This window comes from Protomyctophum parallelum, assembly GCF_964188405.1.
Source record: "Protomyctophum parallelum genome assembly, chromosome: 1".
Classification (NCBI taxonomy): domain Eukaryota; kingdom Metazoa; phylum Chordata; class Actinopteri; order Myctophiformes; family Myctophidae; genus Protomyctophum; species Protomyctophum parallelum.
In genome coordinates this window covers 40,476,835-40,496,221 of record NC_139697.1, presented here as the reverse complement: position 1 = coordinate 40,496,221, position 19,387 = coordinate 40,476,835, and the positions used below count along the sequence as shown (strand labels likewise).

The 19,387-nt window shown below is 43.4% G+C and overlaps 1 protein-coding gene across 1 annotated transcript in view; it reads right to left on the bottom strand.

Annotated features, from left to right (window-relative positions):
* The window catches only part of carmil1 (capping protein regulator and myosin 1 linker 1), a 68,908-nt gene extending 58,104 nt beyond the window's left edge, over positions 1–10,804 (bottom strand). Inside the window, exons 1-2 of the mRNA XM_083780291.1 lie at positions 10,468–10,804; positions 3,393–3,490 (exon numbers count right to left, since the gene is read on the bottom strand). Of these exons, the coding sequence (XP_083636417.1) occupies positions 3,393–3,490; positions 10,468–10,507 (138 nt within the window). The 5' untranslated portion in view covers positions 10,508–10,804. The remainder of the gene's footprint in view (positions 1–3,392; positions 3,491–10,467) is intronic.
* Between the last annotated feature and the right edge of the window lie 8,583 nt (positions 10,805–19,387).

Below are 19,387 nucleotides of genomic sequence, written 5' to 3'. Positions count from 1 at the left end.
TCAGTGGTAAGTGGGTACATTTTGTTTAACCATTTTAACCCTGGCCTGGCATCACAATCTCCATATACAAGCTGTAATCAGCTATTTTCTACACAAAAAGTATGGCTTAAACTGGTTAAACCGCCAGCACCCAAACCTTTTCGTCAGGTCAGAAAGAAGACGCTATAGAGTGTCGCAGTCCCTCCCCCTTTCAGAACGACGAGTGGCCCAGGAAATGAAGTATTTATTTAAAGACGGTTACGCCGCGGACAAAGCCAACTCGGATCGTGACAAATCATGACAATGAACACTATGTTTTGGGCCGATAATTTATAAGAAGAAAAACAAAACAAATAGTGTTGTCTCCTGCCTTTATTTTCTTCTTTCTAATGATTTGATCGGCCCAAAATATTGTGTTCATTGTCATGATTTGTCACGATCCGAGTTGGCTTTGTCCGCGGCGTAACCGTCTTTAAATAAATACTTTAAGAAAAGCCTATGGGCAAAATTCATTGCGATTCATTTCCTGGGCCACTCGTCGTTCTGAAAGGGGGAGGGACTGCAACGCTCTAGTCTATAGAGTACTTACTACTATGTGTAAATACCTGTGTGTGTGTGTGTGTGTGTGTGTGTGTGTGTGTGTGTGTGTGTCACAGAGCTACAGTGGGCTGTTTAGTCAAGTCCTGACAGGCAAAGTCACCTTCCACAGCACAGTGGTATGCTTGCAGCGATTCAACTTTCACATCTGGAATAAAACAGACTGGTGGTTACAGAGAGTATCTGCAACCAGGAAGTACAGGGCTCCATAGCCTATATTACCTTAAATGGGGTAGGTGGAGGTTTTGCGCGCACGCACACGCACACGCACACACGCGCGCACACACACACGGCACGTTGACAGACAAGCAGTTACTTGAAACCAGATACGCTCTCACCACCACTGCACAGCACACCCCTCCAAATCTCTTTCTCTCTCCGTTCTGTCATTGTTCTCTTCTCCTTAACCACTTGAGCACCAGCATCCCTACTCTGGACGGAGGAACATTCGCCCCAACTCGCAGATATGTGAGCTTGTAGATTGGGCGCAGAGCAACTCGGGTCCATTTGACTAAGTATAGAGGGTTTCATTAACCGTCATCCTGAATTCAGAACCCTGTGCTGAATATAATGTCTACAGTTAAGTGTTGATTACAGGTATGTATTCTGTAGTACTCTGTACTGTACCAATAATATCCCACATAATGAAGCAATGATGGGAGACAACATTCCAAAGATCTAGAAATTGATTGCAGCAAGTAGCCTGGTGAACCATCCCGGTCGGGTTCAATCACATTGTCATGTGTCTTCTGGTTTGCCAGGCTAGGAAGTAGAACCTTTCTTGTGCCTTCCAACACTATTATTCTGGTGTTAAACATAAGTCTTAAATACTGTACTGTACATGGTAAGAATATGGAGGAAAAAAAGAGGAAGGTGTCTAGAGAAGCTTCTTTAGGGGAGCTGCAGTCAGAAACAGGGAAGCTGAATGATATTTACGGTCTGTAGTTATCAGTTATCACACTATGACTCACTGGGTGCTCTGAGAATATAGGCTACTCAGCTACTGTATCCAGAATGTAATAAATTAATTAATCCGACGGGTTTTCCGACATGGAGAATATTTGACAAGAACAGGATGTGCAACAGGAAGTAATGGGAGGGAACGGAATTGAATAGAAATGAATTAATTAAGAAGGTTGCCCAACCTGATAGGTATACTGTAGTGTAGAATCAGGGGTACACATAACTATTTGGGGGCTAGTTTTCAGGGAAGCACAGGTCTGGAAATGTCGTAAAAACGCTACTGTATCAAATACTAACCACACAACGGACTGTTACAAATTGATACATTAGCACTGAGGAGTCCATTGTCTCATAAAGCAGAACGTACATTGCTATAAAACAGCAGTGACCACATCTGACCTCCCCACTCCCTCCACTCCACCGTACATGCACGCACGCACGCACGGATGCACGCACACATGCATGCACGCACACACGCGCGCGCGCACGCGCCGTGCAGTCAACCACAACCAATGGTCTTGTGAGTGAGCCATTACTCAGCAATGTGGAGGAGATATGTTGAGTTGACACAGCTGAAACCTCTCTGAAGGAGAAAAATAAGGAAAGGAAACTAGCAACCTTTCAGAAAAGCATAATAATACTAATACTAATACTAATCTTTATTTATAGAGCCCCTTTCATGACAAAAACGCAGCGCAACGTGCTTTGCAAAACAAATAAAGAAAATCTAAAACATAAAAAACAACAATAAAATCATGTGATCATTGCTAGAATTTTCACATCTTGATCTTGGTAAAACACCATATTGTCATCATTAGTTCATATGGACAGTGCAGATGCACTCCACTGTTCCTTATTATTACGCATGCAAGATAAAAATGACCCGTCACCTCAAAATTACATTCAGTTTCTGTTCAGTTCTGTCATGTTGAAGCTACGTACAATATACTATGTAGATTACTGCATGTTTGAAATCCTGGTAATGCTACTGCAGTACATCTGTGTTGCTACCAGCGTCGGATATTAGCAGGGGCAAAGGCTGCCGTCACACTACACTACCGTGTCACACAAAAGTAGCAGCAAAAACGACATATACAAAGCTCACAGCACAGTTGTGAGCTTGAAGATGTGCAATTTTTTAAAGTTAAAGTGGTCCAAGTGTGTCCAATGTGTGGTTTTATGCACATGCATAAAGTGAGTGGGAAAGTGAGTGGCAAACATCGTTTAATGCAATCAGAAAGGACTTTTCTGCTTGGTTGTATGGGCTGTCAAGGCCAGAAAGTAGTTTTTTTGCCACTCAGTACAGTAGGCATTCCCGCATAACTTCCGGGTATGATGATGATGTCGTGCGCATACCCTCTATTGGAACACAGGTTCAGCATAGCCTATTTCAACCAGAACTACCTGTAGTAATATAAATATTTCATTCCACTTTGTCTTTTTGTTGAGTGGTGCAACCACTCCTATAGACAGCTATGTGTGTCCCTGGGTCTGTCCCTGGATCCGTCTGTCCGAGCACGAAAATTGCGTTTGTTCACAACCAAGTGTCACTGTTGCACAGCCTAACACACAGACACACACAGGCCAGGGAGGAGGGCTTGTACAGTACAGTACAGTACAGTACAGTACAGTACAGTACAGTACAGTACAGTACAGTACAGTACAGTACAGTACAGTACAGTACAGTACAGTACAGTACAGTACAGTACAGTACAGTACAGTACAGTACAGTACAGTACAGTACCACTCACTTCAGACTGGTCTGTCTTTTTTGGGCGACTCCTCTGTGTACCACCAATGGTACTAGTACCAGTGGCCAATATGTCTGACACCAGGGTGATGTGTGATCTTACCAGGACTCGGTTCTCCACCCTGTCTCCTTTGGTCTCCAGCTGCACCTTCCTCCTCAGGGTCAGCTTCACCCTTCGGCCCACCGCCTCCCGTACACTCTCTGCGGGCACAAAGGTCAAAGGTCACAGGGTCTTTATGGGTCAGAGGGGAGGTTACGGATAAGCAGCGGTGGACAAAGGTATTCACATTGTATACTTAATATCACGTGTGATGATTGGTGTTTTGAAGTGGCGTAAACTTTGTAAAGTAACTAAGTAAATTTGCTCAAGTGCTTTTGACTGAGGTATTGTATTTTACTTTACTGGAGTATTTACGACACGTAGCTTGTGGAGTTCAGTCAGATATACTCGAGGGGCTCATTCAATGTTATGCAAGACCCACTTGTCATTCGCTGATGTGGCAATCAGCTGACCAATTGCACCTAAGAGTGGATTCTTCCTGTGTTCCTTCCTCAGCGCATGCGTTTGCAATTTCTTTTTATTTTATGCTTTTTAATACATTTGAAAAGGGACATTCTGCATAATGGGTACTTTCTACATTTGGTACTTTGAGTACATTTTTATACCAATACTTTTGTACTTTTACTCAAGTGCATTTTTAACTCCGGACTTTTACGTACCAGAGTATTTCTACATTGCAGACAGTAGTGATACTTTTACAGAACTACTCGTTTACAATGCAGGGTTCCCACCCAGACATCTGATTCTTGTCACATTTCCTAACTTTTCCAATTAAGCCACTGACTATGTGGAGGCAAGGCCAGGTTTGGGTGATTGGATGATGAGAGAGATGTTGGATGTTAGATAATGTGAATTTCACTGGGGTTAAGAAAACAAACACACATGAGGCATGTTTTGTTGACTAACCAACGACACACAGTACTGAACACTGTTTAAAGGTAGTAGCACGTCTACATTCGACATATTTAAAGAAATAAAGACTTTTTTTTTTTTTTTTTTTTAAGATATTTTTTGCGGCTTACGCCTTTTATTGATTTTTGAAGGGACAGACAGTAGGCTGACAGGAAACGGGAGAGAGATGGGGGGATGACATGCAGTAAAGGCCGTGTCGGGTCCGGGAGTCGAACCCGCTGCACACTGCGACTGGATTACCAGTCCGGTGCCCAGACCGTTACGCTATGGCCTGGGCAATAAAGACTAATTTAAAAAATTTATAAATGTCTACTGTGCCTGATATACAGTATACGTATATTTGATCCCCAATCAAAGTTTTCCATACCTGCAGAAAGCCATTTGAAAATGTATAGCAAATAGCATGGATTCACTTCCTATCCTTCTTTCAAATCCCTAATATTCCTATGTACACGTAGCAACACACTGCTAGCTCAAAATGACAAAGTCCAGTTCCCCGGCTACAAGAATCAGCAACTCAGCAACTAAATTAAAACCCACTATTAAAGGACAAATCAGGACAGGTGCAGCTGTGTCTTGCTCTTCCTGACTGACTCATCATGGGATCATATTTCGGGATCATATTCCAGTAGACACTAGACAGTGAGCCACGGTGAACCAACCGATTGCATGTAGACATGAAATTCCACAAATTCTTCACATCATACTGAACTTCTGCAGTCCAGAATTACGAGCAGCAGCTAGCTAATTCTCCAGTCTCCACATGATGTGCATGTGTGTGTGTGTGTGTGTGTGTGTGTGTGTGTGTGTGTGTGTGTGTGTGTGTGTGCGCCCGCCCGCCCGCGGGCATAGTACTCCATGTAAACGGGTTGTCTACTTTATTTTTTATTTTTGAAGCATTCTAAAGGTTGGGGATTGGAGTTATGTATTCACGGATTGTTAAGGTAAATGTGAGGGAAGTGGTTCAGGTTAGGGATAGGTATTGTGAGGTTAGGGTTACATCAAGCCGGCAGGTTAACTAAAAATGTGTTTTGATACATCTGTGGCATGCGTCGGCAATTATACTGCATTATCACCATATATTCTGTGTTCTCTTGAACTCTTTTTATTTGAATTCTTTCCATCGTGTCCCCATTTCACACAGTGCTGAGCAGGGCTTGCACGCCTTGCAGTATGACAATTTTACTGCTTGCAATGCATTAGCAGTATTGTATGTGCAATTGTGCACATAACAAATGGACACCTTAAGTGTTCAATAATGTTCTGTTTTTGCAGATTGCTCTGAACCCGAACTGTGTTCTATCCCTGGGAGACAGTGAGAGGGGCAGAGAGGAGGAGGAGGAGCAGGAGGAGATGAAGGGTGATGAAGGGTGCACTGTAGGCATGACCCTGGGATTAGTTCAGCGAGGCAGACGCAAGGGTTTTTTAAACCTTTGGCAGGCAGTGGAGTTACAGTGGGGAAAAACAAGACTTACAGAGCGCATGTGAGAGAGAGAGAGAGAGAGAGAGAGAGAGAAATAGAAACAGAAAGAACAAGAGATTGTGAATAGAAAGAAAGAACAACAAATAGATAGGACATTTTGATAAACAAAACACAGTAGAAGAAAAGCAGAGACAGAGAAAGAGTGAGTGGGAGGATCCACCACAAAAAAGTCAGAAATGGTGAGGGCTGCAATAACAGTAGTAGAAGAACATCAGAGACACACACACACGCACACTGAGGCGGGAGGTTCAATGACATCATAGTGGAATACTCCTCCTTGTCTCCGTGAGCCTGGACCGACATGAGCTCATGAGGCAGGATCAAAACATTACAACATACTGTGTACGGGATAACACACACACACACACACACACACACACACACACGCGCGCACACACACGCGCGCGCGCGCGCACACACACACACACACACACACACACACAGCGTAGTGCAGTGCAGCCTGATCACAAACACATGGCTCTTTTAATGGTTGGGGGGGGCCGGGGGGCTTCCTACTATCCAGTTGTCAATCCAGCTCACTTGTCTTTTTTTGTGTGCTTCCTCTGTTTTTTGGTCCCGCCTTCAAGTTAACGACATTTAACCATTCCGTTCCTATTCTGGGGTACGGATTTCACCCACTGTTTTACACCTGTAAACCTGCGATGTGTCAATATAAATAAATGTGGGCCCGGAGTCGGACGGTTAGCTCAACCATCTGGGCACGGCGTGCCGCGGGTTCGACTCCCGAGCCCGGCGGCCTTTGCCGCGTGTCACTCCCCATCTCTCGACACACTCGCACTTGCATCACATTTGCAAGCTTGTAGATCAGCTATTTTCAGCGAAGCAAGACATTTTTATTAAACTTTAAGGCTCATTCATAATCTGGATTTTCTGTGGTGAGGTGACCACCGGAACTGAAATTATGTTGAGCGGTGGTGAGTAAAAACAGATAGAAGGGCTGGGGCGGTGGCGGTGGTTTGCTCTTCACCGCGGCTCAGTGACGTCATGTTGTAGTTCGGTGTTCACCTAACCACCGGAAGAAAATCCAGACTATGAATAAAGGCTCATTCATAGTCTGGATTTTCGGTGGTGAGGTGACCACTGCTCCGGTGGTGAGCTGACCACCGGAGCTGAAATAACGTTGAGCGGTGGTGAGTAAAAACAGAGAGAAGGGCTGGGGAGAGCGGTGGTTTGCTCTTCACCGTGGCTCAGTGACGTCATGTTGTGGTTCGGTGGTCACCTCACCACCGAAAATCCAGACTATAAATGAGCCTTAACGCTTTAGTTTGTGTTTTATTTTATTTCATTTTTTAGTTTTGGGATTATCACTACATATATAATCTACAGTAGTAGTATAATCTACATTTTGTAGGTCATGTCAGCACACTGGCTGATGATCAAAGACATTTGAATGTATTGAAATTCAAATGGACTGTCCTTTCTTGCCCAAGGCATTAATCAAAGCCAAAACAGGTTTTGTATTTGTAAGCATACTAAATTTCAAGTTCTCTTTTCTGCACAGGCTGAAGAAGAACGACACTAAAGTAGCATATGGGACACTCGAAACTCGTGGATAACAATGACTACTAGCAGAATATAAACTTGACCATTTTAACTAAAAACCCAATAATACCACCTTGATTGGGTTAAATGTAAAATAAGTCACCCACCATACAACAACCAAGCGGTATATTCACTGATCAATTCCACACGGCATGTGCCATTTCAATTTGAGAACTTCACATTCAGTACATTGTCAGAAACAGAATGTCGTCAGTGAGAAAGGGAGGCATTTTCCAAGGTGTTATATATGTTCATTCTATTCCGATTCCCTGAAAGTATACGAGTTCCTCTGCTGGACACTTATTTTCAGTAGCCAAGCAGTAGAAATGGCCAGGCTAATCAGTGAATAAAATCTGCAGGGAAAACATGCATTTTCAGAAAGCCTTCAGGAAAAGATCAGGAAAGCGTGTAGAGTTGGAATGGCACATCTGTATGTATACATACGTACACTATAAGATACTGGTGACCACCAGAGCACACCAGCATTGTAGAGAAAGCACAAGGTCCATGAGTCAACCTCACCAGCCAGGGCATATGACTGGTGATTGTGTTGTCTGTGTGTCTACTCAGCCTGGCGATGACGAACAATGCTTACATAAAAGACTAGACTACACTTATTGGTGCTCATGGGGGAAAAGGGGATCTTTTAAAGGAAATGCTAAATAAAAACCACATCCATTGTGCTCTCTTTCTCCTAAAAATAATAAACAGAGATGCATTTATAACACGGATGGGGTGAATACATGTTTAGCAGACAGTCAAAAATCCTCACTGTTTGTGTTTGGGCTAATATACATTTGTATCTCAAATGGACCCACAGCGGTCCATTTGGTCCCATTTTGTACACTCTCAAGTGTAATTGTTTGTTAAAAGGTTAAGGCTTTATATTCCGATAATAAATCATTGCTATAGTGTTTGTTAAGTAACGGGGGTCTATCTGTCAAAGACAATTGTGGTCCAGTTCCAATTTTGTCTGCTCATTTATTTGTTTTTCCATCGCTTTCAATTTCACTTGTTTATAACTTGTATCCTGCATTAGTCCGCTCTCCTAATTGGATCAAATTGCATCCGGACCTGAAAATTTATTTTCTGTTTACTAAAGAGCTGGAGAGACAGGAAGACCCATGTTATTGAACAAACACTATTGTAATATCTAGTATTAAAGGTGCATTAAGTGACATACGCAGACCATGAGATAATGGGCCCCTGGGCAGCTGACATGCAAAAAGCCTCCGCATGACCACCATGCGGTCGCGATGACACAGAGAAGCTTGAGCAGACAAATTGAACTGGTCTGGAAGTTTGGAACACTATAAAATTGAACCTGATGTTTTCTCCCCTGATTGGGTGACATTTGTAACCCGCCTGAAAATGAAATTTCTGTTTAACAAAGAGCTGGAGATGGGCCGTGGCTCAGCGGTCCAGGCACCTTGGCCAGTAGCCCGAGTCTGGCAGTGTGCCGCGGGTTCGACTCCTGATCCCGACGGCCTTTACTGCATGTCATCCCCCCCCCATCTCTCTCTCCCCATTTCCTGTCAGCTTACTGTCTGTCCCTCCATAAAAAATATAAAAAATAATATAAAGGCGAAAGCCGCAAAAAATAACATTTAAGAATAAAAAGCTGGAGAGATGGGGAGACACACTTGGTTACCAGTAAGATGAGTGGGGCGGGCCCCCGTGACAATTATAAGAACTCTTCGTCTCTGCGCCTGGGTGACGGCAGACGGCAGACTGCTGGGCGAGCGCTGGCGCTTTGGCATGGGTGGTCAGATCAACATCAACATATGGAATGAATTCTGCGCTGGCCATATGGAGCGTGTCTTGAGTGTACAGGGTTTGATGAGGTCAGATCAACATATGGAATGTCAGAACAGGAAGGACGGGCGGGGAGGGACCTGTTCTGACATGTCAGAACAGGTCAGCTCCTGATCTTCATATTATGCAGATGGCCGTATATGTGTCATGAGGCGTGACGTCATGGAGATCTAAGGGTCTCCATGATGTCACGAGATGTCACGAGGCGTGACCATATATGGAGGTGTGGGTGACTGACAGACGGGAGATGCAGGTTTTCAGGAAATTCAACCTATGGTTGCAACCATCACCAGTGGGACGCCCTAAAGAGCGAGGCCGGGTCAGGTGCACGCATCCACCTGGGTGACGGCAGACTGCTGGGCGAACGCTGGACATTTGGCATGGGGGGGTCAGATGTAGAGTTGCTGGCCGGCTCCATATATGCAGATCTAGGTGTCTTTTCCATGTTTGGCAATCCAGGGTTTGATGAGGTCAGTGTCGTGATCTTCATATATGGAGCCGGCCATATATGTTGGCGTGACGTGTCATGAGGCGTGACCATATATGGAGGCATGATATCACAAGGTGTGACCATATATGGAGGTGTGACCGACCGAACAACAATAGTGCTGTAACTTTTTTTTATAAAATGTTAATAAAATAATATCAGACACACGCACAAAATAATATCAGACACACGCACGCGCAGCGCGCACATGCACGCACACACACACACACACACACACACACACACACACACACACCTTAAAAAATGGTTCCAGTGGGATTGTGACATCAAACATGTAAACTTGTCAGTGACATGCTCTACCCATCATCAATCAACTAGATCAAAACGATCCCCATTAGCACTGCCATGATCAAGTCAGACTAATATGAAAGCTCCTCAACATTAAGGACGGTATGATGTTGATATTATCACACAATTCCAAGGAATTTCAAAACAAGGCACAGGCTGTAGCCCTGCCCAAAGCCTTCTCTATCCCCCACATCAGATAAGGAAGTGACTGAAAGAACTCTCAGGTAGCCGACCTACGCCCCAGGGCATGGAAATACCAATATGCTCTACTAAACCACTTACAACTCTAGGCATATTATTGATAGTGAAAATATTACTAACACGTTAGGTCTATAAATTCTCCTTTCTCAGGGAGACAAGTATTAAAGAGTAATTAAGTTTCACTTTCACTGCAGGCTGCACTGGATTCTTATGGTAAACAAAAGTTACAAAACACATAGTGTACTTGTACTATGAAACAAACGCAAACAAAACATAACATGACTGGCGCGCGCGCGCGCGCACACACACACACACACACACACACTGGAGAAGTTATATTATCTTACCAAGCAATTCCTTGGGAATATCGGTTTTATCCTCAGCCATATTTGCACAGTGAGTGTGGATGTCAGAATAAATAGATAAACCCAGCAGCAGCTCTCCTTTCCGCTGACCACAAGAAGGTGTAATCCAGTTTTCTCACTACCTGGCTACTTCTCGTCTACACTGTGCATCCATTCTCTCTTCTTCTGCCCGCCGCCGGCGCATGTTTACGCATGTTTACGCAAACAAACATTTCCCGACTGCCGACTGGCAACTAGGGGGGAAAAAAACGAGAAATAAAGTCAAAACTCCTCATAAGTCTCTGCTTCGGTGTGACTTTGGTTTTCATTCGCTGCTGCTGCGGTGCTGCTGAGTGCCAGGGCAAGAATTAAGCCACACTTCGGGCTCAACCCTAGCGACGATCCTTCCTTTCTCAGGGACACAAGGAAGAAAGTTGGTCTGGTGTTAGTATGGAAAGGGTGACACCTGGTGGTAGAAGTTTTTACACACTCAAGAGTTACATTATGTTAAACATAGGCATATCTATGCATTACTTAATTTAATGTAGAAGAATTGTTATCGCGTTTGCCTGTTATCTCTCCTGAGTCCTACTGGTACCAACATCAATACAGCATGGAATTGTGGAAAACATCAATATCCAACAAAATATTCTTTAGTTTTAGGTCTGAGAGGCTAAATGGTGGTACGTGGCTCAGAATAAATAATGGTCCTTGATATGAAAATGGTTGAAATCCACTGGGGTAATCAAACAAACAATGTTACGAATTACGAGAAGCGACCTCGTCCTAAAGGGCGAGTCCGCGTGCACACATCCGCCAGGGTGATGGCAGACTGCTAGGCGAGCAGCGAGTGCTGGCACTTTGGCATGGACATGATGGGGGCCGGGGGTCAGATCAACATAATCGAATGAATTCTGTACTGGCCATATATGGAGCGTGTCTTGAGTGTACAGGGTTTGATGAACATATGGAATGTCAGAACCTGGTCAGCTCCATATATGGAGATCTAAGGGTGGCAGCAGGGGCAGTGTCTTGAGTGTACAGGGTTTGATGAGGGCCCAGGTAGGGCCGGGCCTTAATTTTCGGGCCTGTTGAGAACTCTACTTTTCGCCGGCTGCACTAATAACTTTGGGGCAGGCCCCTCTAGAGTTTAAATGGACAGGTATCAAAAGGGAGACGTTGAAGAGGAAGGATGGATGAGGAAGGATCAACATACTGCTGCTGCCGTACAGGAACTGACGTAGGCATAGAGGAAGTGACGTCAAAGTCACGACGTTCCGGCCGAAACTGCTAAACGTTTCACCATGGTTCCGTTTCATATGGTATAATAATGCAGTGGTTCCCCCAGGGGTCCTTGAGGGAGTTCCAGGGGGTCCCCAGCTAAATGGGCTATATGCAGCCAACATTTCCGCATTCAGTTTGGGCCACCGAAACGCTTCCATCGGCTGACCGGAAGCGTTTCGGTGGTAGCCTGGCTCCAGCCCTGAACCGCTAGCCACGCCCATTAAGAAAATATGTTCTGGCGATATAATGAAGTGAAACAAAATGAAAATTCAGAGGGTGTCAGAGGGTAAATGATAGTTTGTAACCAAATGGACCCTTATGTGTCTGTAACTCAGAGAGTGTACAAATGGTCTGGAACCAACCATGAGTTCACTCTCATGAGTTAAATTGGTTGGTTTTACCATATAAATTGGGGGTCCCAGAGATAGAAATGCCATTAAATGGGGGTCCGTAGACTAATGCATGTCAAACTGGGGGTCCTTGAAATTAAACGGAACCAAATAAATTAAACCAATTGGTTCCATTTGTACACTGTCAGTTACATTATCATTGATGGATTGATTACATTATAAACGGGGGTCCCCAGAGGGCCGGCCGCGGATAGTTGGCACAGACGGACAGCCAATATGAAACAAAGCCTTGTCTTTGTTGCCAGGCAGTTATGCCATCCTTTTCACCCAATCTGAATGTTTCCCTTTTCTTGTTCATGTAAGGGGTCAGAAGAGATACTCTTCGCAAGTCTAAGCATGCTCTTGGTCTGGGCCTCTTTAAAGGAACGTAACACGACCTCAACTGGCCTACCAACAATTTTAGCGCAGATCTTAATTTGGCTATACAGTTTGTTCTTATATACCATTGATATGCCGTTAAACCAGGCTGTGCTACAGTACAACATCACTATTTGAACAACAAACGTATAGAAAAGAGCACCAAACGATCTAAGTCGACGTAGGCCAGGGAGTACATACGCTGCTGTATCCTCTTACAAATATAGTCAATATGAGATGACCATGATAAGGTGGCGTCTATCATCACCCCCAGATATTTGTAAGATGGAACTTGTTCAATAGCTAACAGTTACTCACTGTTGAGAGTGTAAAATGAAACCAAATGGACCCTTCCGGGTCGGCAGGTCCATTTACCATCAAGGCCCACCGAGATACACTTTAGTTGACTAAATCAACCGTAGATTTTGTCGACTTAAAATCTCATGACATTTAGTTGACTAAAACTAGACTAATAGTATAACATCCCAGGTGACTATGAGTCCATTCTCTTTGGGTCAAATTACAAACTGAAGAAGTCTCCTGGGTTTAAAATAGTGGTGGGGGACTTTGAAGTGACAGCCAAGGAATCCATTACTTACCTGGGGTGCATTTTGGACAACAAGCTTTCAGGAGAAAATATGGCACAAAAAGTAGTTTCAAAGGTAAGCCAAAGAACAATTTTCTTTAGCTAGAATATCCAGCCTTTTAGATACAAACACCCTAAAGATCCTGGCTGGGGCTTTTGTACAATGTCAATTTGACTATGCCTGTACATCTTGGTATACTGGCATTTCTATGACCCTCAAGAAGAAACTCCAGACCTCTCAAAATAAATTGGTTAGAGTGATCCTGAAGTTGCGTCCTAGAACTCACCTTCTCCCTGCCCACTTCACCAGTCTGGGATGGCTTAAAGTGGAGGAGAGAGTATCCCAATTTAAAATGTGTCTAGTTCACAGGATTAGAAATAATGTAGCACCCACATATTTCAGTGATTACTTTTCAAGGGTTAGTGATACTCACAGGCACTACACCAGAGGGAGCCCTACTGATTTCAAACCCTGCCCTTTTCACAACATTATGGGAAAATCATTCCTATACTCGGCAGCAGTTCAGTGGAATGGCTTGCCTTCCAGCCTCAAGGTGATCAGTTCCCTTGAAAACTTTAAATCCACATTAAAAGATGGTTGGCCGATAACATGTCCTAATTTTTATTTTAGTATACTGACTTTTATAGTGTAGAATAGATAAATAGCACAAATGGAGAAAAAAAAGGGAAAGGGAAAAAAAGAAAAGAAATCCAGTTTTATTGGTCAGTTTTACGAATTTGTCCTGTTTTTGTGTTTGTTTTTTGCCTTCTGGCAAAATACAAAAGGTATTTTGGTTATTGTCTGTTGCTCCCCTTCCCCTTTCCCCAAGAGGACCACAGCGGAAACAAGCCTAACGGCTTTCTTGTGACTCTATCCTTTTGAAAATATTTTTTTCAATAAAGTATTCAATCAATCAATGACTAAAATGTGACTAAAACTAAATGAAACTGGTATAGGATACTACCAGTGGAAGGTGAAGAACTTAAAAGGAACCCTGGCTAATAAGACAAATGTCCCGTAAAACATTATACTTGCTCTCTATAACAAAAATGTGTATACAATTATACAATATATATGGTCTACTCTAGCCCTATGGAATGTATGGAATGCATGGAATGTATGGAATGCATGGAATGCACATACCATATACAATATGGTCTAGCCCTTTGGAATGTATGGAATGCATGCTAATAAAACACAACTTAATACTTCCTAAGGTAAATATGAGCATCAAAGCAATATTTGAAATACTTTTTATTAGCACATGCATAGCCTCGGTACCAGGCTTTCATTTTTGTTGGTGCAAAAATTGAAAGCCTGGAGGAGCGCATTGGCCGCTCTGGTCTAAAAGTGGGAGTCAACCCTTCCGGGTGGGCGTCGCTCCAAATGATGTGACGTAGCGCTGCACTAGGGGGGAGAGGAGGGGCCAGGGGTGACGGACAGATCGATGAGATCCAATCAGGGCGTGCGCAAATCTCAGCCGCGACCCGCCCCTCTAGACCAGAAACCTAACGCGTTAGCTCAGGCTAGCACATGCATTCCAGAGCCATATAAGGCTCTGATGCATTCCATATAGGGCTGGACCACACATGGAGTTTTTCTTTCGTTTTAGGGATTTTTGATGTTTTTGACAGGGGGCGGGGGCATTACTTACTGGGGGCCTACTGGGGGGAAGCCACACTGTCTGTCATAGGCTCCCCCCTCCCCCCCCCCCCCCCCCCCACCTATCTCTCTCTCATTAGCAGGCAACAGTGCAGCACTATCCCGCTCTCTGTTTCTGGCAAACAGCGCCCCTACTGGTACTCATTATGGTGCTCCTTAATGAAAACATAGGTGAACGCATAGGTGAACACGGGAACACGGACATTGCTGTTCCTTGGAGTGGTTGCACCACTCAAAAATGAACACTCATCTTTTACTTTCTCTAATAACAACCTAAAACAGGAACCTTGGTTGAAAAAAACTAAAGTTGTCCTTTAAGGTGTTTTTATCTTTAAATGTTAGGTATAGAGGACAAGTATAATGTTTTAAGGAATATTTGTCTCAATAGCCAGGGATCCTTAACTGTCTACAAGCTCACCATGCATCGTGTTGCAATGTGTGGTGAGCTTGTGCAATTAAAAGGTTATCCTTAATACTATCCCAGGCAGCCTACTAGCACCATTACCAATCCATAATACTGTGTAAAAGTGAGTGCAGTGCAGTGCACCCACCCACCCACACATGCACACGCGCACACACGCACACACACACACACACACACACACACACACACACACACACACACACACACACACACACACACACACACACACACACACACACACACACACACACACACACACACACACACACACACACACACACACACACACACACACAGTATTGAAGCCTGCAGAGTGCAAAACAACAGCTAGTTTCTTTCAACTCACTTCCAAATTACAAATTAGTAGCAGACTACATGGGGCACAATCAATGAAAATCCATTCGGCAAAAAATACAATTATTATGACCTTTGATGTCGGCGGACAGCAGACACTGGCTATTGTTGCCCATTATGAAAGTCCTCAGGATGCAACTGTTGTACTGTACAACTTGTACAGTATAGCTGGCTAGCTCCTCTAGGGACTGAGGACTTCCTTTCTTTCCAAACATTTTGCAATAGAGATGTTTGACATTGTGAGGCTAACATTTAGGCTACTGTTAGGTTCTGTTACGAGAAGCCTCATTTATATTTAAATCTAGAAACAAGATGACAGGCATCAGGCAGGCATGACCATCAATATATGCAGGTACAGAATACAGATGGACAAACTATGCAGTGCCACTGCCAGTGGCAGTGGCTACGGATCCAAATAGGAAAAGATTATTAATAATAATAATAATAATACACCCACTTCCATACTTTTGCTAAATTGAATGCAGTGATTGCATCCACATTATGTTATCTAATGGCACTACTGTTGATATAAAAAATAACGTTTTTTGGCTGGGCCCAGTTCAGATATAGGGTTCTCAGAACCTAATTTCGGCTCTGAAGCTTCAGATTCCGATGACATTATCAGTCCCAGAAAAGGTCAATTAACCAATTTAACCCTATACATCATTGAACAGATTCCGATGACATTATCAGTCCCAGAAAAGGTCAATTAACCAATTTTACCCTATACATCATTGAACAGATTCCGATGACATTATCAGTCCCAGAAAAGGTCAATTAACCAATTTAACCCTATACATCATTGAACGGAGTCCCTCATGTGAAGCTTCAGATTCCGATGACATTATCAGTCCCAGAAAAGGTCAATTAACCAATTTAAATTTAACCCTATACATCATTGAACGGAGTCCCTCATGTGTCTATCCATGGCCTCTTCATCTCCCCCCCCCCCCCCCCCCCCCCCTCGCAATGGTCGAGGCGCAGTGGTTCTCAACGGACCGCAAATAAATATGTATTTGGCCGTGGACCTTGTTGGACAAATAAAACCATATTCCAAGATGTCTTTGATGCAATGTGTTGTAGCTTGTAGATCGTCTATTTTCAAATAGTCTATGACTGTACAGTACAAGGTTGAAGTGGTTCAACCGACTTTGATGTTGTATTAACTAACATTGCTGGCGACTCACTGGAACACCCTCAAGGACCCCTGGGGGTCCCTGGAATCCACTATTCTACAAATGCCTTCTAAATCCTGAGTTTTCTGAAAAACCTCATGTTTCTAATCAATGGTGCTCAAGCATTTCAAGTACCCTAGTACTTACGTACCCTAGTATAGTCAAGTACCCTCAAAATATATGTAATTGGCCGCCGACCCCCATCTGAAAATATGTTGTTCCAGTGACCTCCCAGAAGCAAAGATTTGACTTTGTAATGTTATACTGACGTTTGTGTGCAACAGTGCAACACTCTTGAAACAATGTATTGCTTTGTGCGTTTGAGCTGACAGGCCCTTTTTAATGTCAATCAATCAAGGTCACCTTAATTCAAGTGATAGATTATATATATTTTAGGGACATGTCATGTGATCTACCTGCACAGCCTTTGTGACACGATCTACCTTTTGGGCACTCCTGAGCTAGCCCCTTCATACATCACAGACCTTTTCACCCTACTATGAGCCAGAGTGTAGTGTGGAGTGAAGACCTTTTCACCCTACTATGAACCAGAGTGTAGTGTGGACTGGAGTGAAGACCTTTTCACCCTACTATGAGCCAGAGTGTAGTGTGGAGTGAAGACCTTTTCACCCTACTATGAGCCAGAGTGTAGTGTGGACTGGAGTGAAGACCTTTTCACCCTACTATGAGCCAGAGTGTAGTGTGGAGTGAAGACCTTTTCACCCTACTATGAGCCAGAGTGTAGTGTGGAGAGAAGACCTTTTCACCCTAGTATGAGCCAGAGTGTAGTGTGGAGAGAAGACCTTTTCACCCTACTATGAGCCAGAGTGTAGTGTGGAGTGAAGACAAAATGTGATGAGGCTGTTAACACCCACAGGCATAAAACTGATCTTTACGACCTTTTACGGTCAAAAGAGCCATTTTGGCCACAAAATAAAAATTGAATCTGTCAAGCCTTATTTTGAATTCAATTAAATCTTTATTAGCAGACACTCAGGTCCATAGAAATACATAAAAGAATACAAGATAGGATCATATCATAAAAAGGTAAATACATAAGACTTAATTCACAGGCCCTTTTCAATGTCAATCAATCAAGGTCACCTTAATTCAAGTGATAGATTATATATATTTTAGGGACATGTCATGTGATCTACCTGCACAGCCTTTGTGACACGATCTACCTTTTGGGCACTCCTGAGCTAGCCCCTTCATACATCACAGACCTTTTCACCCTACTATGAGCCAGAGTGTAGTGTGGAGTGAAGACCTTTTCACCCTACTATGAACCAGAGTGTAGTGTGGACTGGAGTGAAGACCTTTTCACCCTACTATGAACCAGAGTGTAGTGTGGACTGAAGACCTTTTCACCCTACTATGAACCAGAGTGTAGTGTGGACTGGAGTGAAGACCTTTTCACCCTACTATGAACCAGAGTGTAGTGTGGAGAGAAGACCTTTTCACCCTACTATGAGTCAGAGTGTAGTGTGGAGTGAAGACCTTTTCACCCTACTATGAGTCAGAGCGTAGTGTGGAGTGAAGACCTTTTCACCCTACTATGAGCCAGAGCGTAGTGTGGAGTGAAGACCTTTTCACCCTACTATGAGCCAGAGTGTAGTGTGGAGTGAAGACCTTTTCACCCTACTATGAGCCAGAGTGTAGTGTGGAGAGAAGACCTTTTCACCCTACTATGAGCCAGAGTGTAGTGTGGAGAGAAGACCTTTTCACCCTACTATGAGCCAGAGTGTAGTGTGGAGAGAAGACCTTTTCACCCTACTATGAGTCAGAGCGTAGTGTGGAGTGAAGACCTATTCACCCTACTATGAGCCAGAGCGTAGTGTGGAGTGAAGACCTATTCACCCTACTATGAGCCAGAGTGTAGTGTGGAGTGAAGACCTTTTCACCCTACTATGAGCCAGAGTGTAGTGTGGAGTGAAGACAAAATGTGATGAGGCTGTTAACACCCACAGGCATAAAACTGATCTTTACGACCTTTTACGGTCAAAAGAGCCATTTTGGCCACAAAATAAAAATGGAATCTGTCAAGCCTTATTTTGAATTCAATTCAATCTTTATTAGCAGACACTCAGGTCCATAGAAAAGAATACAAGATAGGATCATATCATAAAAAGGTAAATACATAAGACTTAATTCACAGGCAGAAGCCAGGATGTGTAGTGTGAACAGAGCACCATAATGATGCTGTTTTCACATACATCCAGGCAATAGGCATGCATGAACTTGAACATAACATTTCTTAGAAGTGCTTTAAAAGTCCTCATTCCTGCAGTGACAAACATCTGACTAGCACTTCCCCCTCTTTTTTAAGGAGTATTCTCATGTCCTGAAACCTTTAATAACCACAAGTGAGCAGCAGAGCGGTGTACAATATACCTAAAACAGAGACACTTTAGTACCTTATGAAGGTTTACAACACATCTTAATAAGTTTAAATGTGCCTATCAACATTATTATTAATAGGTCTGCAACAGCCTATATTTGGTGTAGCCTATATATAGGCTACACATTTTAACAAATGGAGACTGTAAGAATAACTTAACCTGGCCTACAACAATGATAAAAATAAATTGAAATATATATAAAAGAAACTAAACAAATATAAAGTTATTCATATCCGTAAAGATTTTGCCAAAGCAACTGGAGAAGGGC